The sequence below is a fragment of the Nelumbo lutea genome, chromosome 5 (assembly GCF_056320005.1).
Source record: "Nelumbo lutea isolate HS-2025 chromosome 5, American lotus-T2T, whole genome shotgun sequence".
Lineage (NCBI taxonomy): Eukaryota > Viridiplantae > Streptophyta > Magnoliopsida > Proteales > Nelumbonaceae > Nelumbo > Nelumbo lutea.
This window is the reverse complement of record NC_142688.1, coordinates 4,604,885-4,630,680: the sequence shown is the minus strand read 5'-3', so window position 1 is coordinate 4,630,680 and position 25,796 is coordinate 4,604,885. Positions and strand designations below refer to the sequence as shown.

Below are 25,796 nucleotides of genomic sequence, written 5' to 3'. Positions count from 1 at the left end.
AACATATTTCGTGAATTTTGATAAATACCACTACTTGTTGATTGATTTTATTTTATTTTATTTTATTTTTTTGAATATTATAGTCAAACCGTTAATAAAGTCATAGGTCCTAACTCCGAAGGGCTGGCCCAGGCCAGGGATCTGTGGGTGCCTCTTAATCATAGATGCTAAGTCCGGCTCTAGGCCGACCCAGCCTAGCCCATGATCACCCTAAAATGCTGGGGTTGGTGATGCTCCTCCCATTGCTTTACCCCAAATCATTTCTAGTTCTTTAATATATATTTTTTTTTGTATATTTTAAGGTTAAAATATCGATATACCCTCGTGTATTGGTATTTAAAATGACATGATTTTTTGTTTTTTTAGTTTTTTTTTTCAAAAATTGATTTTAAGGCCTATTTTTAATCATATTTTTCATTAAAAACAGACTGTTTCCTGAAACACATGTAAATCGTAAAGCCACCGATACAGAGCATATAGTATTGGAATTTTGAACCTTCGTATACTTTGAATTCAATGTACAAAATTAACACGAATTTGCTTGAAAAATTACTCAGGCTTTAGTTTTGAAGGAAGTAAGTGCAAAAACAATTTTAAAATATAAAATCAAGACTTTAGACTGTACATATTTATATTTGCACTCCTTCCAAAATGAGCCTTAACGAAACAAAAAAGTGTGGGCTGTGCCTGAGACGGCCCAAAACCCCCAGCCCGGTAACGGCCCGCGGGTCCACTTTACAGCTCTAAAAATGGATACCCTTCCGTCCGGCATTACGTAAAGTCGTAAATTGCGAAGAACAATGGAAGAAAATAAGACAAGGGCATTTGCGTAAATGTCAATAAAAATACAAACCCCAAAACATAGTGCATTTGGAGTGCCTTGTTGCCCAAGAGAAGAGACTGCGAGCTCTTTCCAAAAATTTCTTCCTCGTTAAAGATTAAGCTTTTCCCCTCTCTCTGAGAGTGAGCCTATCAGTCTCGCTGCAACACATTGCATATTTTTCAAAGAAAAGAAGCCAAGCCCAGTAACCAAGACCAGCCAGTGCAGAAAGGTAACCAGGAGCATTCCGAAATCAAAGAAGAAAGATGGCTCGATACGATCGTGCGATCACGGTGTTCTCTCCCGATGGTCATCTCTTTCAAGTCGAATACGCGCTCGAGGCCGTACGGAAGGGTAACGCTGCCGTCGGTGTTCGTGGCACGGATACCATCGTCCTTGGCGTCGAAAAGAAATCCACAGCTAAGCTTCAAGATTCGAGGTATCTTCTCTCTCTCTCTCTCTCTCTCCCTTCATTCTTTCTCATGAATTTGGCATTTTCTAGATCTCGACTGGAAATTGTGGAACCGCATTGATTATGCTGCTAGGGTTGGTGTTTCAAATACTGTTAATTGTGCCTCCAATACCGCAATTGAAAACCTAGATAATAGGTGGAACACACATTTTCTTTTATGTCTGGTTTGACGAGTTAGGAATCCATGATGGTTTTTTCAGAATACGATCAACTTGTCTTGACCCAACTAGTATATATGTAATTACATGATAATCTCTTTGAATTTTAATCGGGTCAAGACAAGTATATATGTAATTACAACCAAAGGAATGACAAAGTAGTTCCATCTGATTGGTACAAAAGAGCGATGTTGGACCAGTTGATTGGTATTCTAACTTGTATTATATCAAAGGATGCACACATGATGGGAGAAACAGCGATTTTTTTTTTTTTTTTTAATTTAGATTAGGTTATGCATTTTCACCAGTATTGAAAATCTCAAGATCCGCCTCCTAGGAAAAAGGCTTTAGTTTTTGGTGTGTAGGACCGTAGGACCGCCTGAGCAAGCTTTAACCGGAAACTAAGGTGGAGAATAGACATTTGTATCCATCAATTGAGAAAAGAAAAGAGGAACAGGAGAACAAACATAGAATATCAGCAGATCAAATTCAACCATCACTTACATTTGGTTGTAAGCTTGTAATAAGAGCTAATCAAGACAATTAACGGGAGAGAGAACTTCATCATCCTGGAAAACCATGAAATCTCCTTCTGAAAGTGAAACCTGAAGCTTTATACTTCCAGAGTACATCTGCTTTATAGTGGTTGCAGACTTGCAGTTCTTCTCCTTCTCCTTCCTGTTTCTTGAAGTGAAGTTTTTTTTTTGGTTAGTATCAAAGTAGTTGCTTGCTTGCAGTTCCATGCTTCTTTATCAGTGGTCCCAGCCTTGGTGTGTCCTTTTAATTGGTTGGGTGTTCAAGACCAATGATGAATCTAGGATGTGCTCATAGTTGTCAAAGTGATACCTAGGCAATAAGGCACTCATGGAGGGTTGCCTCACTTAATTGCCAAGATATTTATATGGTGCTATTCAATACTTTTACATTCTTAACTTTTCGAGATTATAATAATAAAATAGACATTATTAAGCTAAATTATTCAGTTTAAGTTAGAATACTAATTGTTTTTTATTATTTTTCTCATTTGTTAGGGTTCAACAACATGTATACTGCCTTGAACCCTCAAAGAGTTCAAAACTTGAACTGAAAGCATGGAAGAACTCAAAAAATTGTCCAATCAACACATGATGATGATATCTTCTTCTGTCACCATTCTTTTGTTTTCTTCTTTTTCCTATGACAAAAATAGAGGCTCAATCCCACTAGTTTTTGAAATTTCCATTCTTTCTTCCATTTTTAGCTTAATATGCGGAGCAATGAGTTCACATGGTCATAACACTTTCTTTTGACCTCTCCAATAAAACACATCATGCTATAAACCAAATGAAATGCCAAATCACCCAGTGAGTGCTTGCTTGAGTGATTTGGTTTCGTCATTTCAATGCATTGACATGGTCACAACACTTACTTGCAACCCTTTAATAAAACACGGACATGCTATTAATTAAACCAAAAACTAAATTATCTGGTGAGTGCATCTTGTTGTTGCTACCCAAAAATGACACACTAAAAGCCCTAACATGTGAAAAAATAGAGATTGCTTCTAGGGTCTAGTATCTTACTATGATAATTTAGAAACACCGGGGTAGCCTAACATGTTGAACATGAGTTTACATGGCCACAACACTTTCAAGAGACCCTCCAATGAATCACAAGCATGTTATCAATCAAATGAAAAACCAAATCATTGAATGAGTGCATGCCTGGGTGATTTGGTTTCAATGAGTTGACATTGGTCACACCCCTTTCTTGCAACCCTACAATACAACACATACATGCTAACAAACTGACAATCAAATGAAAAATCAAATATCCCAATGGGTGCTTCCCTTTTTCCCACCCCAATTATACAAACATAACTCACTAACATACGAAAAAATAGAGAAGGTCTCTAAAGGCTACTACCTTACTATGACAATAAAAAAAACACTGACATGCTATCAAATGTATGTTGTGATGTGTTTACATGGTAATCTTGTGACCTTCCAATAAAACATTGACATGCTATCAAACAAAAGAAAAACCAAATCACCCGGTGAGTGCATGCTTGGGTGATTTGATTTTAATGTACTCATGTGGTTGGCTGGTTGCAACATTTTCTTGTGACCCTGCAATAAGTCACACACATGATAATGATCAACTTTAAATTCAAATCACCTTGTGATAGGTGATTTGGTTTTGATTAGTCCACATGCTCACAACACTTTTTTGCAACCTTCCAATAAGACATAGACATTCTATCAATAATCAATCAAATGAAAGACAAAATTACCTATAGTGAGTGTGTGCTTGTTGTTGCTAACCCAAGTGATATATGAATTACCTGCTATCATATGATAAAATGGAGACTACCTCTAGGAACTACCTTATTAAGAATATCAAGAAATATGAAGGTAGCCTAGCATGTGGGGCGATGAGTTCACATAATTATAACACTTTCTTGTGGTCTCTAAAAAAACCCAAACATGCTATAAGTCAAAGGATTTAAATCACCCGGTGTGTGCATGCCTAGATGATCTAGTTTTCATGATTTCACCATAGTTTTCAAGGCGCCAAGGCAAGGCTGGGCGTTAGGGGGGCACCTTGTCGCCTAGTCGCCTAGGCAATGGATTTTTTATATAGAAAACATAGATCCTAGGGTAGTTTCCTAGGTACCCATAGCCATGTTTCCTTAATAATTATTCATAATTTTCATAAGAAAAGTATAGAGTTCATGTTAAAGTATAGAAAATGTGTTGATTAGACAAAATTTTAAGTTCTTCCTTACTTATTGGTTCAGGTTTTAAAGTCTTTGAGGGTTCAATACAGCATTTAGCAATGTTTGTATTGATTAAATCCTAACAAATAAGAAAATAATAAAAACAAAATAGTATATAAACACACAAAATGAATATTTTAGTTTAATAGTGCCTATTTTATAATTATAATGTCAAAAAATAAAGAATAAAAAAGTATATAAACACACAAAAAGTACATAGTATAAAACTGCTTGGCAATTAGGCGAGGCGAGTTCAAAGGGCGCCTTGTTGCCTAGGCGTTGCCTTGACAACTATGGATTTCACATAGTCACAACAATTTCTTACGACTATCCAATGAAATACAAACATGCTACTATCAATCAAATGAAAACGCAAGTAACCTAATGAAGGCATGCCTACTATTGCGACAGCAAATGATACAAGAACAACCCATTATCATATAAAATAGAGATTACCTCTAGGATATACTATCACAATCAAATAATACCAAGGTAGCTTAACATGTAGAGTGACACCTAGGCGATAAGGTGCTCATGGAGGGTTGCCTCACTAAACCAACATGATATTTTTTACAGGGTGCTGTTGGATACTTCTATATTCTTAACTTCCTGAGATTATAGTAATAAAACAAACATTGTTAAACTAGATTATTCAGTTTGAGTTAAAGTACCCATTCCTTTTTATTATTTTTCTTATTTGTTAGGGTTCAATCAAGGTGTATACTGTCTTGAACCCTTGAAGGCTTCAAAACCTGAAGTAGCATGGAGGAACAAAAAATTTTGTCCAATCAACACATTGATTTTTCCTTTCTTTTCCTAGGACAAAAATAGAGGCTCAGCCCCTCTATTTGCTGAAATTTCTTTTTTCTTTCCATTTTTTTATGAATATGTTGATTTTCTATGTTTTAAATGAAGTTTGTACATTCCTTTTATGAAGATTATAACAATTAATAGTTAAAGATAGTTGCTTCTTGCTATGGAACCTAAGGAATTACCCTAGGATTCATGGTTTTCATTCAAAAGAATACCATTGCCTGGGTGACATGTGCCTGCCTAGGCGACTAGGCGACCCTTATCATCTAGCTTTGCCTTGGCTCTTTGAAAACTATGAATGTGCCATGACCTGGTTATTAACCCTCAAGTTGTTTTACGCAGATCTAACCTCAGCCAAAACCTGTCTTTGTGGTTATAGCCTTTCTCCTAGTTATTAACCTTCAGGTTATTTCGGGCAGTTTTGGCGTCAGCCAAAACCTATCACAAATAATGCATTCTTGCTGCCATGGTTGTTATTTGCATTGCCCACTTATTTGCTTCTTTGCTATTTTCCAGAACAGTTAGGAAGACTGTAAACCTGGATGATCACATTGCATTAGCCTGTGCCGGGCTAAAAGCAGATGCAAGGGTCCTCATCAACAGGGCACGGATTGAGTGCCAGAGCCACAGGCTTACAGTTGAGGATCCTGTTACGGTTGAATATATTACACGTTACATTGCTGGTCTTCAACAAAAGTATACACAAAGTGGTGGAGTGAGACCATTTGGTCTTTCAACGCTGATTGTGGGCTTTGATCCATACACTGGTGTTCCATCACTTTATCAGACTGATCCATCAGGTACATTTTCAGCTTGGAAAGCTAATGCAACTGGGAGAAATTCAAATTCTATGAGAGAATTTTTGGAGAAAAACTACAAAGAAACTTCAGGACAAGAGACAGTCAAGCTGGCAATTCGTGCATTACTTGAAGTAAGTTGGTTATTGTCATATTTCTGTATCTGCTATTTTAGAACTCTTTTACCCTATGCTATTTTCTCTTGTTGTTGATGTCTTATGATTCCAGAATAGAATCTTGATGGTCTAGCATTCTGAACTAATATTGGGTCATTTGTGACTTAAATGGGTTGCTCACTGTTTCAAGTTTTTTTTTTTTTGATAACAAAGAAAATTTTCATTAAAATCCAAGATCAGGTAATAAGCAACATCCACTGATAAAAAAAAAAAAAGCAACATCACCATGGAAAAGAGAGAAAATGATAAAAAAGTAACACCATCCACTGCCAAACATAAAAATGTAGTTAGCTATGAGATCCAGACCCACAGGGAAGAGGTTCAGACAACTCTTGGCCTTGAACCCTACTAGCCCTGATATCTGGAACATCAATTTCTTTGGAAACTCTAGATGCTTCCACAAAATTAAAACCATTCAAAATCTCGGAATCATTCAATTTAGCTGAGGAAAATCCTTCTTCATATTATTGGTTAATAAGCTCCTCCCTACCCTCAGACTCATCACTCATCTCTCTATTCTCTATTACTTCAAATCTAATTTCATGGCATCCTTCAATCCAAGTTAGTAAACATTGGCTGGATTATCATTGGGATGCACCTTCTCTGTGCTCTTTACCAGAAATGGAGAACTAGCTTTCAAATTTAAGTGCCTCTGCACCCAATTCCAATAACTGGCTTTGAAACAGAGTCACCTGTGAGCAAGGAATATAAAATTCCCCGGCCTTCTTTTCAATATGCTGATTGATTGGTTTGTCCCCTCCCTTTCTGTTATGATCTATTTGCTCCATATTGGTAGTATGGGATGCTAATGTGAGATATCCCACATCGGTAGTATGGAATGCTGTTGTGGGGTGAATATGTGCTTGGGTTCCCTCCCTCTAACAACTAGCTTTTAGGGGCAAATTCTCCCAAGGCACATAACAAATGGTATCTAAGCCTACACTATGCCTCCCAGTTGCAATCATGCGACACAGGTGGTACTGGTGACATCGGTATTGCAGTGTTCGGCCAGGACTAGGTGGACTAGTGCAAAGCCAGCCTGCATGGGTGCCAGGACTGCAGAGTGTGGTGGAATATTACGATCCATTTGTTCCACATTGGTAGTATGGGATGCTAATGTGAGATATCCCACATCGGTAGTATGGGATGCTGTTCTGGGGTATATATGTACTTGGGTTTCCTCCCTCGAACAGCTAGTTTTTAGGGGTGAGTTCTCCTAAGGCACATAACACTTCCTTTTTCCACAGGTGGGGATTTTATACCACACCCGTTCATCCTTATCCAAAGTTCAAAACAATCATGTGACTCCTAATTACTAACCATTTGACTAAGATTCTTTGTGCTATCATTTGCCTCATAAATAATCCCACTTTTTTTTTTTCACTTTTCGGACCTTTTTTTCCTAAATAATCCCAGTATCATTTCTAACTCCCACTGGTTTGGACAAGTATCATTCTCTTACTAACCCAACTGAGATCTGAATCTCAGCCTGTTGAAACTTGATAGAAGTTTGCAAGACAAACATGTCATCCTTTTACTCTCCCACCTAAATTGCCACATATAAGATTTCTCTGTCATTCAGGGGTCACATTTAAGGCTGAAAGATCTTGCCACGTGTTTAATAAAGCTCTTTTTTTTTTTTTTTCTTGTGGCTGAGTTTTATAATAAACAGTTAAGCTTCGAAATTGTTTTGTGGAAAGCATATGTCAGGTTGCTAGGGAAGGACTCAATTTTGCACCTTGCTTCTTGTGCTACATTAGAGATCTTTTGTTCCTGTGACATCCTTGGTGGTTTTGTTGCTTAAGCTGTTAATTTAGAAACAAAGTTCTGTGTTGGAGTAGGACCTTCACTATCCACTAATCTTGGGCATTATTCAGCCCAGTAAATTGATCAAATTATTTAATTAATAAATTATACATGCTTTGATTAATTGAGGTTATTAACCCCATAAATGCTAAACAAAGAAATTTGATAATTCTTTTCTGTATTAATGTCTCCAATATACTTGTCAAAAGAAATTGTATCCAGTATGAGACTGTTACCCCAGAATCTAAGGCCCTGTTTGGCATTGTTCCTACCTATTTCTATTCCTAAGGAAATCTTGTTTTGGAACAGGAATTATGTTTTTGGTTCCTAGGGAATAACTGAGGTATTTGGCAATTTTTTCTTCAGGAACAGATTTCTATTCTGCAAAAATAGAAATAATATTTGGATAACACTATTGATCCTTAAGATTAGTTTTCAAATCCATACGCACAAGGTATTGTTACAAGTTGTCAATTCAAAACTATCTTTCAAAATCCCCTCATCACTCGTAAACTTTCCAACTAATTATGAGCTTAAGTAAAACAATAATTTGTTATATACTGAAACAAGCAGATGAAAATAAACACCAGAAACTAAACTCTTTTATAGTTACTTTCAAACCCTTTTTTTTCCAACTCTGTAACCAGTGTTGCAAGGACTCGGTAAAGGGTAAAAATGGCATTCAACATGTAAATGAGATAATAACCAGTGTCAATTGTCAAATATGCAAGCAAATAAAAGGAAAAAACTTAAATAAGAGCAACTTGTCAATATAAATTGTCTCCTCTGTTTTTGTTTGTTTAAAGGGTGAAGTAAAATAATACCTAAAGCAACTAAGACAAAATAGAAGGCAATGCAAAATGTAAAAATCACTCTACTGATAAAAAAACGTAAGAATCACTCTGTTTTTGTTTATATGACAATTAAATGGAGTGAGGGTGATTCAGGACGATCCCTGTTAAAATGAAATAAAACATAAAAAAAGAAGGGTAGAAAAGGAAGAAGAAGAACAGTGTTACATGGTTTGCCGTCGCTGGAGAAGGAGAATGGCGAAGGGAGTGACAATGGGTGTACTTGATGAAGACAAAGTCGAATTGATTGATAAGGCTGCCACAATAACCTTCCTATAACAAAAGGGTTCCGCTGCAATGCCCCCCAACTCCTATCTCACCTTCTTCTCCCACCCTCCTTAGAACAGCGTCATCAGCATCGGCTACAGTTAGGCTTAGATCCTTTAGATATCACCAAACTCAACAACATCTCCGACTACAATACCGTGCCCACCGACATCGATACTAGAGGAAGAAGACGTTGTGACTGTTTTGCCTCAACCTCTCTTTTTCTTCTGCTGTATTGTATTTTTGAAATGAAATTACCTTTTCACCCCCACTTCACGTGTTTGTATGCCAAATGTGTTTGCAAATTAAAATGGACATTGCGGTCCAATTGGTTTGGCTGATTCTACAAAGGCCTAAGTGATGGCTGCTCTCACAGGAATCAGGATGATAAAAAATTTGGTAATCCAGAACTTAATCATTGCAGGTGATTCAGCAAATACTATAAAATGGTTAAGAGACAAAGAGGGGGGTCCTTGGAGATGAATCACTATCTGACAGAGGCTAGGGATTCTTTGGACTGCTTAAATGTTAATTTAGTTTGGATTCCCGGGGAACACAATCATACTGCGGATGGCTTAGCCAAATGTGGTGTGTGTATTTGGAGCATTTGTATAGCGACAAGCTTCCTCTGTAATTTGTAGGGGTTTTTTCCCTGCCTTGTACATCTTCTCATGTGCCTCCTCTTCATTTAATGAATTCTGGTTAAATTTTCTCAAAAATAAATAAATAAATAAATAAAATGGACATTGCAGAAAAGCTTGTTCCGCAGGAATCATTCTTTAGAAATGACGATTTCTTCATTTCTGAGGAGCGGGGTTTTGGAGGCCTGTTCTTGCTCTGGAACAGGTTGTTTCACACGTAAAAAATATCCCAAATATGATCCAATTCTACGGGAACATGCAGAACACGAAAAACATTCCTGTGGAACGATGCCAAATGGGACCTAAGATGTCACGGTTCAGACAATCCTTTCCCTCTCTGATCTAAACCAGAATAGATGTATTAGTGTATAGGCAGGACAAGGATGCACCGGAAGAGGATAATTGTCACAATGAAGCTCTTCACAACATGCTATTCGCCTAACCCAAAAGAAAATACTAATTAAATATGGACTCAGTTTTTTTAATATCAAATTGTCTCTTGGTTCTTTTATCTTTAAGCTAAAATCCATCTTTTGCAAGAGGTTTTAAAAATAATAGGGCTAAAACAGAATATATGCAATGTAAATTTAATAATAATAGGTGTGCAAACCAGGATATTCTTAGGATTAGAGACCAAGAAATAACTCAATATGACCTCTTTTGTTACCTTGGTTCAATAATTTTAACAAAATGGAGATTTAGGAGGATGTTGCTCATAGAATTGGAACAGGATGGACAAAAATGGAGGGGTGTATATGGAGTCTTATGTGATAGGTAAAGACCACTTCAGCTAAAAGGAAAACTCTATAAAACAGTTTAAGGCCAGTTCTGTTGTATGGAGTAGGGCATTGAGCAATTAAGAAACAGCATGTCCAAAAAAATGAGTTTGGCAGAGATGCATATGCTTAGATGGATGTGGTAAAATTGGGGACAGATAGATTCAGAGGGTGTAGTCATACGAAAGAGGAACTAGGAGTAGCTCCACCAGGTAATAAAATGAGAGAAAGTAGACTGAGGTAGTTTGGTCATGCGCTAGGGGCTGGATTGAAAAGGACTTGGGTGGAATTAGTAAGTAATGATTTAAGTGGCCACAATTTGATGATGGATATGGCACTGAATGAAATGGAATAGCAAAACAGGATTCATGTAGTTGACCCCATCTGGTTGGGACAATGCTTAGATGATGATGATGATGAGGATGGTGATGACATGCAGATTAATTTTTTGGTGATTCCAACCCCAAATCTGGTGTTGGACCTACATGCACCATTAACTTGTATTACTGTGTACAGTGATTTAAACTGCACACCTAGGCGCTCAGGCAAGGCTTCCTATGGTTTTGTGATTTGAGATTCTGATTATTGTTGTTGAGGAGCTGGTTGGGGTCAGACTTCTGTGGACTCCCCCCTCTTGGCTGAAGCTAAATCTCTCTTGGAAGCAGTTTTTTTTTGCAGTTAAAAATGATCTATGGGATTTTTGAATAGGACTGCTTTATCCTAGTTGATAGTATTTTGGGTCCTTCAAGCCCTATACATGCTGAGCTGTTGTTTTTTTGTGAAGATATTAAAGCTTCATCAGCTGTAAAGTCTTTCAGATTTAGTAAATGTTGCAGGGAAGCAAATGGTGCAGCCCATGCTGCGGCAAAATTTGGTCTTACAAAAACTTTCAGCTCTCTGCAAGCTGTTCCTCTGGTTTTGTCCTCTGTCATTGTGGCTGACAAGCTGGCTTAGTTTGTTTTTTTTTTTTTTCTGTTTTTTTTCCTGTTCCTTTTCCTTTTTTTTTGGTTTTTTTGTGTGTTTTTCTCTTGTTTCTGCTCCCTTGTGGGTTTGTCTGTTTCCTAGCCTTTTTTTTTGGCTCTTTTTAATGAAATCTGTTGTTGACCAAAAAAAGGCACTCAGGCAAGGTGTATTTTAAGGTATGCACCTCACCTAGGCCCTAAGTGCAAACTTTCAAAAGGCGTAATGTTCCAAGAACCCCCTATTTGCTAAAGTTTGTTATTCATTCATCCTAATAAAGTATCTTCATAAAAGGCAATTAAAATTACAAATTTATTGTTTTTGTGTAAGCATTAAGAATTTAAGGACCCTAACTTGGATTGTTTAGGCTTGCCTCAAGGGGCTTGGTACAAAGGCGGCTCATAGAATCAAGAATGCAAGACGTTTTACATCACATTAGCTATTTGAAGTAATGCAATCGAGGGAAAAAGACATGGGTTTTACATGCTTGAAAATGTTATATATGTTTAATTTTATTTTTAAAATTTCGTTTGAATATGCTTTACATGTTATGTTGTTTTTATTAGTATTATGCTTAACATTTTTATTTTTTATTTTATTTTGAATTTCTTTTGAAAAAATTTGGTATTTTTTTGCACCTTGGTTCGAAAAGATATGCGCCTCACCTTTCGCCTCTGGTGCAAATTGCTCCTTGCACTTTTAAAACATACTGTATATTGGAGGATTCCCAAGAACTGACCATCTGAAATCTAAGTATTTACCATGTGATGCAGTTAACTGCATGATTGTGGCCTCTTGGCTGACGTGTTATCCACAAGTCACTACTAGTTGTCAAGCAGCATACCACTAGTTATCTATTTGATTATGCATGTTTTGTATGTCTGTTTTTCTAATATGTTTTGCATGTCTGTTTATTAATTCCTTGCATATCATATTTTAAGTTTGGACAATTCATGAGCTTTCATTATTGTTTTAGGTTGTTGAAAGTGGGGGGAAGAACATTGAAATTGCTGTAATGACGAGAGAGCATGGGCTCCGACAGTTGGATGAAGCTGAAATTGATGCCATTGTTGCTGAGATAGAAGCAGAGAAAGCAGCAGCAGAGGCTGCAAAGAAGGTCCCTCCAAAAGAAACCTAATTCTTGCCCACTTTGTGTTCACCTTGCAATTCTGTGATGAATTCTGGTTAAGATTAGGTGTCATTTTCTTATTTAGATTATTGAACTCCCTTTGAACTTTAGGACTTTGATTACATCCTCAGGCAGGACTTGTATGATTTGAGTTATTTTTTTCCGTATTTACATGTGAGCTGCTAACATACTTTGCAAGGGAAAGGGCTCTTGTCTTGTTTGATTGTTGGCTCCTTTCTGGAAGACTGGAACCACAGGCAATTACTATCACCTAACAGGTTGATAAATCCAGAAACCACCTGAAAGAGAAGCCGAGAAAATAAAGAAAACTAGTTATCAGTTCTTGTAGGATAGGACACCGCGCTATAGTTTAAAAAGATAATATTTTGTTTAGGCTCTTGTTTGTTTGCAATGCAAATCGAAACCAGATACTAGTTTTGCACCTAGTTCAGTTTTGCATTCATTTGTTTGTAATCATGATTTACATTCTTACTTGATGCAAAATTTGTACTTTTTATTTTATTTGCATTCATTAGCAACGCAGCAAATTTTGCAACCACCTTCCACCTACCTCAACTCTCTCATATAAAGTGATGGCCATTAGCTTCTCACTCCTAAACAAATAACCTTCCCTCAGTCCTATCTTCATTTTCTTGCATATTAAGGTTAGGACAAGACAACATCTTGCTTCTTATTTTACTTTCCACAAACAAACAAGACAGTCAAATGGTACATTCGTGCTTTGCATTTCAAATTTGCACTGCATCTAAAACCTTAGGTTTAATATCACATCTGTGATCTGTGTATAACCGGATGACTCTTCATTGTAAAATTTATTTTTATTTCTGGTGACGCATAATGATATCGATACAAATTTGATACCGAAAGATTAGAACGACTAATGTGGTCATTTTTGTCCATATCTCTCGCATGTCGCATGGTAGTACTTATCATCACGGCTGCACTCAATGCAATTTAATACAGCCTATCTATTTGGGATACCTTTTTTTTTATAAAGTCTATCCGAATATTTTTTGACACCCCACCATTTTTGAATTGCGTGGAGATATTATTTAATCGTGCTTGCTATTTGATTATTTCTTGGTGGGTGATTTTTCATGATCCCCGAATGTGGTGCTTCCATAAATACAGTAAGAACCCTTTAGCATTACTGTAGCATTGGTCATCAATGCATCAGAAAACAGGTGCCACCAACCTGACGTTCTTTCAGTCCGAATTCAATGCAGAATGTGGTACGGTTGTTTCAAGTTAAATCTGCCAATCAAGCACACCATGGTTCAAAACCCCATCTGAATAATTTCCTCCCCTGTAGTAAATGCACATTGCGAAAAGAACATCAGTCACTGGGGAATGGTTTTTCCAATTAACCACCAGTCTATCATATCGTTCTGCCACTACGAACCATCAAATAACTGAGACCCCCAAAGAACATTAGTCACTGGGTCAACCATCTTGTCCAGTTCAAGTATAGCATGCCAACACTGAACTCAGCTTCTGCGCATTAGAAAACAAAGGACATTATACCATATTTTATATAGAAAGGTGGCGCTCGATCAAACCTGTGAGCTGTGAAACTGCAAGCTCTTCGTGGAATAGCCTGTGGGCCTCATGCATCCTGCTCTATCTCCACCCTTGAATCTCCTCATGGCTCAATTTGTTTCTTTCTGGTGTTATTCATTTGCACTGGTTTACATGTATGGAAATGCTGGATGTCAATTTTGTTTTGCTTTTACTTCAGACTTGACATTGTCTTTAATTGTTTGTGAGAAGGAAAATGATGTGATTCCCACCTTAAATGAAAGAGAATGGTGGTAGGAGGAGGGTTATTTGTTTTGGAGTCAGGCAGGGATACACCCCTTGTAGAAATGTATCAAGAAGGCCCTGATACAGCTAATATGTAACGATATTTTGAACCTTGGGTTATAGTGCAAATCATAATTATGAATGAACAGATGCAAAACTAAACCAGTTGCAAAATTTTGTTCAATCTACCGATTAAAAAGAAAAAAAAGAAGTTTGAAGAAGAGTGTCACAAATTGAGATTTGATCATCACAAAATACATTTTATACCGATCTCATAGAAAATCCCACCATGTATCGAAAACAACTCTCCATGAATAATAACACACGGGAGATATTCCCGATATGCCACTGAGATACATTGTAAGGTTGGTGTGAGGATCACTCTGCAAAAAACAGATCCGGATTCAAATGTCACTACCCGCCGTACTAGGTGGCTGCCTGAAATTCATCCAACAAAAATATCCAAACGTGTCAATGTCATGATTCATAATTAGAGCTTTGACAAGCGTCTTCTTGTCTTGGGGTTATACAATTAAGAAACCTCTTATGTTTGCCACGTGTAAATGATTAATATTTTGATTATTCCCACGGTAGACATCACTTGATCTGATATGTCGCGCTTCCTTCCATATTCAAGCCAAAAAATCAGGCACCAAAAAAAAATGTTGGTTCAAAAAATATATATTGCACAGTAGAATGAATAAGATATTAGATAAAAGGAAAAGGAAAAGCCCAAACCAAGATAAACATTGTATATGATGGTATCGTCACCCTTAAAAATTATTAGAGAAAGAGTGGGTCCTCCGGTTGCTATCTTCGTGTTTGGTCCCCATCAGATTGTTGATCAATTGGGCGGGTCAGGAATTTGAATGGCTCGGATTGAAAGGTCGGCGTCTCGCGTGTATTGATGTGGATAGGTTGGACTCTAATTTTCATTGATGGTTGGGCGTAAGGAAGATAGGTAAAACCAAAAACCTCAGCCCATAGACCCTTATCCGGTAAGAGTTCAAAGCACAACCTGGTATTTTGGTGCCTGATTTTTGAGGTACTCGATTAACATTTTTTGAGGTCTCGCGTGTATAAGCTACTCAATTAACAGAAACGTTGACAATTAGAACGACATTCAATCTTCTTGCCTTCCTTTTTTTTTTTTTTCTTATTGAGTCAACGCAATTTTGTTCAATTAGGGTCACTGTCGTCGCACCTCAAAGCACACAACCTGGGGACCGAATAATCGAGTAGCTTAATACAAAAAGAGAAAGGAGCATGAATGGAAACGTTGGTATTAAAAGCAAATTGCATAATGTCACCCTATACCTTGGGGGTGGTAACAATTACCCCCCTCCCCCAACTTTGTTTTCCACAAAGTCCTCTTGAACCTCTGGATTTTAGCATTTTTTGCCCCTTACTTTTCTGACAAAGTCATGGTGGAGTTAAATTACCAAACTACCCATTCAAAATTTGATCGGCTGAAAGCAAAAGCTATCAAAATGAGTATGCTAAAACACAATATCTCTTTTGGACTTTGATTGCTTTGCTTCCAAGCCCTTGACTATGAACTCGATTTCTTATTTAGAAACATCCAAAGATAAATTATACGGTCTTGTTCGTTTTTCGGTAAGTTATTTATCCAAGTAAATGTAATTATCTGGATAAATTTTTATTAGAAAATATTTATCCGGGTAATTGCAATTATCCATATTTTTTTATTTTTCAAGTAAATAATATAATGACCATTTTAATCATAAAAATCCATTATTGAGTGTATCTTATCGTATCTTTTGGATACTAAAACACCTATTTATTAGTGCTTTCAATTCAGAACTCCTTTTTTTTTTTAATAAAAAGTATATATAAAAATGTATGTAAAAACCAACTTTTAAAAATAAAACTAAAAAAATATAAACGCTTATGTTTAACTCATGTTTCTAAGTATAGATACACCTCTACAGGTAAGGGGTGCTAAAATTAAAAACCTTGATGGGAAGCCAAAAGTGCTAAAATTCAGAAGAAACGAAGTTTGAGGGGGTAAAGTGTCATCACAAAAGTACAGGATGGTTGTCTAAAATTAAATTAGATAAAGATAGAATTTAATAAGTTGGCATAAACGACGGTGGTTAGAGGTGTAAAGTAGGCCGTGCCCCGGTGAAAAATTTGGGAGTCGGCCCGGTACAACCCACATCCCGGGCCCATGTGGGCCCGTGGGCCGAACCTTGGGCTAGGTCGGGCCGTGTGTTGGGCCAAAGCTATTTATTTAAAAAAATTGACAAAAAAACTTAAAATTTTAATTTTATATGAATTTTGTGTATAAATTTGCTTATATATGCAATAATTAAATAAATTAGTATAATAAAATTAAAAAATATTTATTTTATTAACATATTATATACTATATATTATTATATAATTATAATATATATATATATATATATATATATATATATATATATATAATATATATATATGAGCAAGGTTCAAAATATCGATACGCTCGATATGCCGATAGGGGCGTATCGAGCGTTTCAATACTTGTTTTTTTTTACTTTTTTTTTTCAAAACTGGTTCAGGGGAGCTGGTCTAGGACCCCTCCATCTCCTGAACCGGTCAGACCCCCATACACCCACTGTAGGGGCGTATCAGAAGGATCTCATAATAATACATATTGACCGATACGAGCCGATACGTAACGATACTTTGAACCTTGTATATGGGTTGTGTTGGGCCGGATCACAGGCGGCATAAGCCGCTTGATCGTACTGTATTGTACTGGCCCATGAACCTAAAATCCTAGGCCTAGCATGACCCGCATGGTCGTGACAGGCTAACACAGCCCACAGACTATCGTGCCAAATCGGTCCAAATTCATGTCGAACCACGGGCAGCACTGCCCCGATTTACACGTCTAGTTGACAGAACCGGGTGAGAGTGGTTTGCTCTATTAGTATTACTCTTAGTGTCAGCGTCACAGCAGGTTTGCATTTATCGTACTGTACCATCTTTAGATCAGATCTGCTCTTTACACCTGGCGCCTCACAGGCGCCTCACATGTACATCCTATCATGCCTATTTGTGAGGAGCAAATCCCGCCAATATAATATCTCGCTACCTTTCCAACTGTGATCTATACCTCACCAAACTGGTTTATTATTATTTATTTCCACCATCAGTACCTACCCTAATTCACGCACAGTGTGAATGTACGCACCCCCCCTTCCATCATCTCCTTTGTCCTTTCTCTCTCCCTTTCATTTAACATCTCTCCCTTCCATTCCATTATTCCGTATCTATCCCTTTAGGAGAATTTATGATGCAGGAAAGATATAGTATGAAAAGAGTTTTGATCAATCAAAATTCATTTATAAATTTTGATAAATAATGCTTTATTCATTATTATTAAGGTTTAAAATATCTGGCGATATGTTGGTAAGGCGTATTGGCCTATATTGATATTGTTTTTTTTTTTTGAATTTGATTTAGAGGAATCAATCTAAGGCCGACCTACCCCCTAAAACATTTACCGACCCGAAACACCCCCTGTAGGGACATATCAGAAAGGCTATGATATGTTAAGTATTAACCAATATGTGATGATACTTTGAACCTTAACAATCACGTTTATGATTCTAATTCATTTGTCCCTTATTTTTGTGGATATCATATCTTTTCCATATCATAGTCGAATCCAATTAATTAAAACCCTTAGAATGCCCCACACGATAAGATTTCCGTTGTGAGTTGTGATTTAGGTACACTCACTTTTCAAGTCAACACATCGTGTTTATATTTAGAACTAATCAATTAAAACAGTTTATAACATGCTTATCAAAATGCAGAAATTAAAAATAAAGTCTTTTCAATTTGAAGCCACGCCAGTTTTAGTTTTTGAATAAGTATAACCATCCTCATTATTATAGTGTCTCACAAATATGCGGGTGAAGTATTATGGTAAGAAATAAGTTCATCATTATCGTCATCATCATCATCACCATGTTTTTGTTCTATGTAAAGTTGTAAGCAACATAATTAATTGGGTTATTGTGTTGAACAATTGAAAATGTAGAAAAATCTATACAAGATTTGTTAAGGTTTTTTTCCTTTCCCTATATTTTCCTTCAAAGCAAGCACAATCCAAGTCTCCATTCACTTTTCGGTAAGTTACTTACCCGGGTTGAAGCAGTTACTTGGGTAAGTTTTTCCTAAGAAGCACTTTCGTGGATAAGTGTATTTACCCATTTTATTTTATTTCTCATGTAAATAAGGCAATGCCTATTTTAATCATAAAAATCCATTATTATAAAGAACATGAAATTCTTGGTTAACGTGAACAAAAATCTCATTGACCAACTTTCCCTCCTTTCAACCACAATGACTTCTCTAGTCAACTCGACTACCTTATGCTCCAATCAATCTTTGTGCCCAAGAACATACCATTGTATACAAGGGACTAATGTCACAGGAGATGCTCTAAGCCATGGGCCTCTTGTCCTTCAGCCATTACAGCAAATCCCTCAATGTAGAATTATCCTTTAAGATCAAGGGGTTCCACACACTACGTTCATGACATGTCCCAGTTCTTAATCGCATTGGCGCCCCACAGCACATCCAGATGGGAGATGTTCCCAATGCACACTCCGATGTGCGTGTGGGGCACAGATGTGAATTCTAGTTTGTGCCCCTGTCCAAAACCTTGTGCCTCCTTACGTTGAAAAAGTTCTGAACTTCTTGTACAATTACTTCCATAGTGTTGGAACACCGTTCAGCCTTGCATCGGGAATATCTCGATTTGCACTTCTGTGTTTTATTTCATAAAGAGATATTTCTAATGTATGACTATAATGGATGTTGGAATGGACTTTGCACTGATTGAATCATGTTTTTCACGCCATGCAATGTAAAGCATAATCTGAACCTATGCAATGTCAACAGTCATATTTAAATTAGTTAGGTGTGGCTTTTCAATGGTTTCAGATTTTCAAAAACGTGATCAAAGGCAAAATGAAATTTTAAAAATTTTAAATGAATTCACATGCCATGATTTTGTGATAGAAGATATATTTAAGCCTAATAGAGATAGTCTACAAAGCATACTGTCTAATGAGTTGACATAAGTATTATTATGCCATAGGGTATGCTTATGCGAGAAAGAGAAGAGAAAAATAAAATAAAATATAGATATATAAATTTAAATTGAACAACCTCAGCCAACCCAGTCCGAGTTGAACCTCTACAAATCACATATGAGAATACCAAAATATAATAAATTCCTCTCTAACGAAATACACGTTGACTATTAGTTGGATGTGTGCTTTGTTCATTTAAATTGAAAAAAAAAAACGAAAGAATTATTTTATAGACATATCATTAAAGAAATTGAGCAATTTATACATGTTTTTTTTCTAAGTTTTTGGCTACTAACAATTTATATATATGTGTGTGTATATATTATGGCGGATCTTGATCACGGTTTTGATTTGGTCAAAGCTGTTGTAAATTGAAAGGAATCATCAAAACCAAGGGCCCATATAGGACTTAAAAGTTAGAACACAAAAACTTGAACTATTAGGTTATAAGTCCTTTTAGTAAATAAATCCCTTACACTTCTTATTTCTTTCTAATGCGGGATTCTCTTCAAATATTTATATATGAATCTCAACAAAAACTTATATTATATAATCACCATGTTGTGTTGCGTGGATGGTTGCAAAAAAGTATATTTTTTTGTTAAATTTTAAAGAATTAATATTAAAATTTTCTCTCATTGATTTGATTAATGAAAATAATGGCATACAAATTGGAGCTTGTAATCCGAATGGATGATAGCCGGTTTTTCTGGACTTGGCTCACCCTTGCAGGAGCATGGCTCCATTGTCTCGGCCATGATATCATGTGTATAATAAAGGGTATAATATAATGTCATCCTCACCTTCCTTCGCTTTATTATCGAAGAAAAAAAAAAAAGAAATTAAAAGAGAAAAAAGCTGAACAAACTTGTTGCCGGGCTTAACCCAACACCATTACATCATGACGACAACCATGTAACAACTGCATCCGTCCGTGTTAGAAAAAGCAGACTCATGCTGCCGGTTTCATTGAAATTGATGTGAGAAAAGAAAAAGGGGAAACCATTAAACCAAGTTATGGAGTTGCACAACTTGCAATTAGCCTTCATTATTTTTATAATATATTTTATGATCCAGATCTAAGAGAGAGAGAGAGAGAGAGAGGGGTTAGGGAGAACGGAAGCTTTCATCTTTGTACATTATATACATATCTCAATGAAGAAATGGCGAACTGTTTTCTATTTCTTTTTTCCTTCAATCAATCAGACGCTAACAAGACTCAAATCAGGTGCAGAGAATTGCGAATTGAGATATGAAGAATAAAATTATCTTCTGGGTGATAGATTGACGGTAACATGTGCCTTTTGGTTGCCCACTAGTTGCCTTTTGGTCCAAAAAAGAGGATCAAACTCTCATCGTCAACTAAGCTGATCCAGTTGTGTTGTGAATTGTGATAGGGTTTGTGTAAAGAATATGGAAGGAGGACTGGTCACATGGGCCACCCACCAGACCCAACATAATAAAAGCGATTACACTTATTTCTGCTTATTCAACAACATTAATACTAATCACAAGCATTATATAGAAAAGTAAAAAATTTAATAAAAAAAAATTAAGGTTTTAAAAACTAATATAAAAATGGAACTGCTTTGATCGAAACAATTATTTAAAAAGAAAAATTATTTGTGAACGGTTTGTATCAAATGGGTTTAACCGTTCAATCATTTGATCAGTCAACGGTTCTTTGACTGATTCAATGTATTTTTGTAAAAACCCATGTTAGGTAAAAAATGGAACCAAATAAGTTCATCTGTTAGTCTGTTACTAGGTTAAACGATTCGGTTGCCGATCAATGACGGTGTATAAAGTAATCTTCATGAGAAAAAAATTTGTTAAATTACTTTCTTTTTTATTCTTATTTCTTGCTTGCTTTTAAGATAAAAATAAAATAAAATAAATATGTGAACAAAGGAAGAATGAAGGGAGAGAGATTTGACGGGAAGAGGGTCCATGACTCCATGCAACGCAAGGAAGATGCAAAGGCCTACCCAAAAAACAAGGCCCACCAGGACGAGAACCAGGCATCAGCTATAAATAATGGATGATTATGATGGGGACCATGTGGACCCACCGCCGCAACCCCGCACATGCGCCAACGTGGCCGTTGCGGCCGGCTGCCAACCACCGCCTGAAACAGAGGAGTTGGTAGTGTGTGGGATACATACGAAGGTTCCATACTCACTATACCCAATTTTGCATCCATAATTACTTTTATACCCTTTGATGATGGATAAGCTGACTGGCGACTGCAGTGCTGAGCGTTGTAAGCCTGCAAGTGTAAGGAGTAATAAATAAATAAATAAAAGACCATCATCAATGTCTTTGTGATTTTTCATTGAGGCCTAATAGTGAACGATCTGAATTCTCCTAATTGGATGGTTGAATATTGGTCTGTTTAGTTGGTCGGTTGAACTACAAAGAAAGAATGTTCAGTGGATTCGGGATGGTGTATCCGGTGTGGGCATTCTGATGCTTAAGTTATCATTTGTTTGTGAGCTGAAGAATTTATAAGTAGGAGAGCTAGTGAGCAATAACTGCGCATACCTTGTAGTATTGGGGTTTAAGCCCTTATATAGGCGAGATCTCCGGCCCGTGCTACTAGTAGTTCATTTCACACTCGGAGGTAGACTTCATGTGAGCTAATAAGGCTTATCAAGTATGTCCAATTCATGTGGGATAAGGATAAGGCTTATGAATGTGAGGCACGATCCCGGAGAGGTTGGAGATAGTTAGCTAGCTTCTAGAAGTTGATTACGTATCACCTCAGCAGGTTGGACCATCACAAGCTGCTCAGACTTCTGTCTTGGTCGAAGTGCCCGAGGTACCTGAGCTGACCTGGCCTATTGAGATGGCAGGGAATGCTGAATTGTCATCAGGTCAATCCACGTATCTGGGTGTTGATAGGTCAAGTCAAATTACCCCTTATCAAGGCCTTTTCCTCCTTATTTTATCCAAATCAATTCGGAGGGCGAAGGAATTTTTTGACCTATCGTTGACTCGTCCAATTGGATCGGTGATTTGAGTCGATGGGCCGATGGGCAATTATCCATTCCCTCAAAAGGAAACCTCCTTCCAGCCTCTCTGTGTTGAAACACTAATCCAGAGAGAGAGAGAGACTGGTTTAAATTTCATAAATTTATTTTCTATTAATAAGATATAGTATTTTGATCATCTTTTAGTTTAACTTATTAACGATATTCCTAATTGGATATCAATGCTATTAATATCAAACGTATCAAATTTGGATAGACTATAGTTCATTTGATCCAATCCGTTTGCAGCTCAACTCAATAAATATGGTAATTACCTAAGGCTATGTTTGGTTTGAAGGAAAAAGTAGGGAAAGGAATAGAAATGCAGAGAAATCTTCACAAGTCTTGTATAGGTTTTTTTTTCCTTTCCCACTTTTTCCTTCAAATCAAACATAGCCTAAGTGATGATATGCTGATGGTCTGTTTTGTTGCACCTAAAATGAAGCAAAACTGTTACTTTACTTTTGGAGAGAAAAGCAAAACTGAATGCTTTCCTTCAAAATGATATTCAATAAATAACGAATTAATTCAGTAGGTATGATTTCTAGCTAGTTGTGGTTGAGACCTACTTGGGATTGAATCCCATTGCCACTAAGGTTGGGGGTTATGGATTTGGGGGGATGATTTCCCCTTTTGTGTAGGTCCGTGAAGCAAAAATAACAATGACAGTCAATGGGAAAAATAAACCTAAGTATTTGAGATATAAACAAGTTTTGTAAGATATGAATTATCTATCTTGACAACACCTTTTTAAAAATTAGAATGAGTATAATTTCCTTACAATTATTGAAATTTTCAAACCCTTTTACAAGCAACCAAACACAATAAAATAGTTATATTCAGAAAATATTTCCATTTTAAGTACAATCAAACGGACCCTAAATGTCATTTGCTTAGGTAAGACATCAGAAAGGGATCCAAGAGGTCCCACCACCAGGGTCATGCATGTGTTGGTGGTGGGAGATGATTTATTAATAAGGTTTGAATAATAATTAGATTATTAAATGGGGGGGAGGGGGGAGCAACAGTTCAGTTAATAAAGACAGCCTTGTTTAGCAATTCTCTTTATAAGAAAGGGACTAATAAAAAAATAGAAAAAGTTCATGGAAGCTTCTTTTGTGTCTACCTAACATGTTTGAAAAAGGCAAAAGGTGGGTGAGTGTTGAAAAGCGACCCTACTTTTTCTTTTATTTTTATTTCTTTTTTTTTCTTTTCTTTTCTTTTCTTTCATTTGGAATGGTCATTGTTTCCTTGGAATTTTTGTTCACAGCAGCTACCACCAATCCACCCTTTTGCTCTCTGATCACTGTCCTCCAATACCTTGATATTGCTATCTGGGTCTAGGGTTTACTATTCCTTTCATAGGTCAGGGTTTTCTCTTTCTAATCTCTAGTGTTAATCTTTTCATCAACCATTTTCTTTCTAGAATTGGTCAAATCCAACCTGGTGAGTCTGGACCCACTTGATTAATTCATTATTCCAACTGGACCCCCTCTCCCAATGACATAAACATTATTAGATTAAAGTGCATTAGTATCGATTGATTGTGGGGTCTATTGTTCTTGACCTTTACTTGGCTCGGATATTAGCTATTATTTATATTGACTGGATATATATGAACATGCTATTGTGGATAATCTTATCATGATTGTATGTATATACATGCGAGTATGACTGATGTGGTGCAAATATGGAATTTTTTTGGGTAAGTATTAATAAAGAATACATTGATAGATTTTAGAATAAAAAATTATTACTTTGATTTGGGGCATCGTTGGTGGATGGGAGATTCATTATATTATTTAAGACTGACTTAATTAACAAATGATTAATTAATTAGGTCTTAATACTTCCTGTTCACAAACACAAACAAACCCTAGTCTAATATAGTTATAATACATACAAATTTACATGATTTCTTTAATTTGTGCACATTACTAAGATATGGATTTGGGATAAGAGAACCAGATCAGCCAAAATTGGATATATTTTCTACCTAACAGTAATTATATATATATATATATATATATATATATATATATATATATATATATATATATATATATATGTTAAGAGATAAACGAAGAGAATCACATAAAAAAAGAAGACGCTACTATCTAGTTATACTTGGTTGGTAGAAGATGGTACTATGAATAGTTTAATAATTCCCCCACCCCACCCCACTTTCTCTACTGCACAGACACACATCCAACCCCTCATACACGTATCAAGATAGAAAAGATATTATACGCATTTATATATTTTGTGGGAAAATATCTTATCAGTACCTTGCAGTACTTGAACAGTTAACTTTTAAAATGTATCAATCTAGTGATGATTCATTAAGTGGCATTTGAAAAAGACGCAAATACCCTTAAAGTGTTATTTAATTTTCTTTATCAATCATCTAAAGATTGACAAAAAAAATAACAATCCCAAATAAAGTTGGTATTACATCTTAGTGACCATTTTGATGACCCCAACTTTCTATAGAAGAAACAATGATTTGAAATTATTAAATTTTTGTCAACATTTGGATGGTTGGTCAAAAAAATTAGATGACACAAGGCATATGTGTCTTTTTCAAATTTTATTTAATGACAGATTAGGGGTAGGTATTGGATTTACACGTTTTAAACTTCAGGTATATTGAATTGTCACTAGACCCAAAATACAGGGTACTATATGGGAATATTTCGTCTCCTTCGCTTTTAACTTTGATGAGATTGGTTACCTACCCATTCCTCTTCCTCGCTTCTCCTCCTCTCACAACTTATCCATCGATTCAAACGAGAAATCCTACTTTTCCTAAAGAAGACAAAACATAAAAATTGAAAAGAACTGAATTAAAGATACACTAGGAAAAAATATCAAAGGCTACGACTTCCAAATATTATATGAAACCCCCGCAAAAACAGTCACCAACAAAACCACAAGCATGATAACATATATAGGAACAGCTTGAGTAGTAGAAATGCATTACCCCAAAATTAGGATTTTATATCAAAGTGTAAAATAAGAAAAAAATAAAATTAGCAAACTTCAAAATTTTCATCAAACTTCACCCTAACCACATATATCTCAAATGAGTAGTATAGTCATGAAATCAGGTGAAGAAGATTCATGGGAACTATCAGCTGGTACAAATTCTCCATTGCCTGTCCATTTGATGCTTCCAATTCATCCGGGTCTAGGACCAGCAGGAGGCAAAAGAAGTGAGAGAGAAATGACAAATAAATAAACAATTAACTTGTAGAGCCTCCTCCCCCCCATCCTAGTACATAACTATTTTCATAATAACATTTAATATAAATGGAAGAACAGTAATCTTCCAGTGTGGATTATAATGAAAAAAAAACTAATTAATAGAAAAAAGTATTTCCAATATATAAATAG

At 36.2% G+C, this 25,796-nt stretch overlaps 1 protein-coding gene across 1 annotated transcript; it reads left to right on the top strand.

Annotated features, from left to right (window-relative positions):
* Nucleotides 1-790: 790 nt before the first annotated feature.
* LOC148849947 (proteasome subunit alpha type-7-like) lies at nt 791-12,628 on the top strand. Its single transcript, XM_088944043.1, has 3 exons — nt 791-1,259; nt 5,538-5,952; nt 12,272-12,628. The coding sequence occupies exons 1-3, from the start codon at nt 1,087-1,089 to the stop codon at nt 12,431-12,433; spliced, it is 750 nt and encodes a 249-aa protein (XP_088800169.1). The 5' UTR covers nt 791-1,086; the 3' UTR covers nt 12,434-12,628.
* Nucleotides 12,629-25,796: the final 13,168 nt, after the last annotated feature.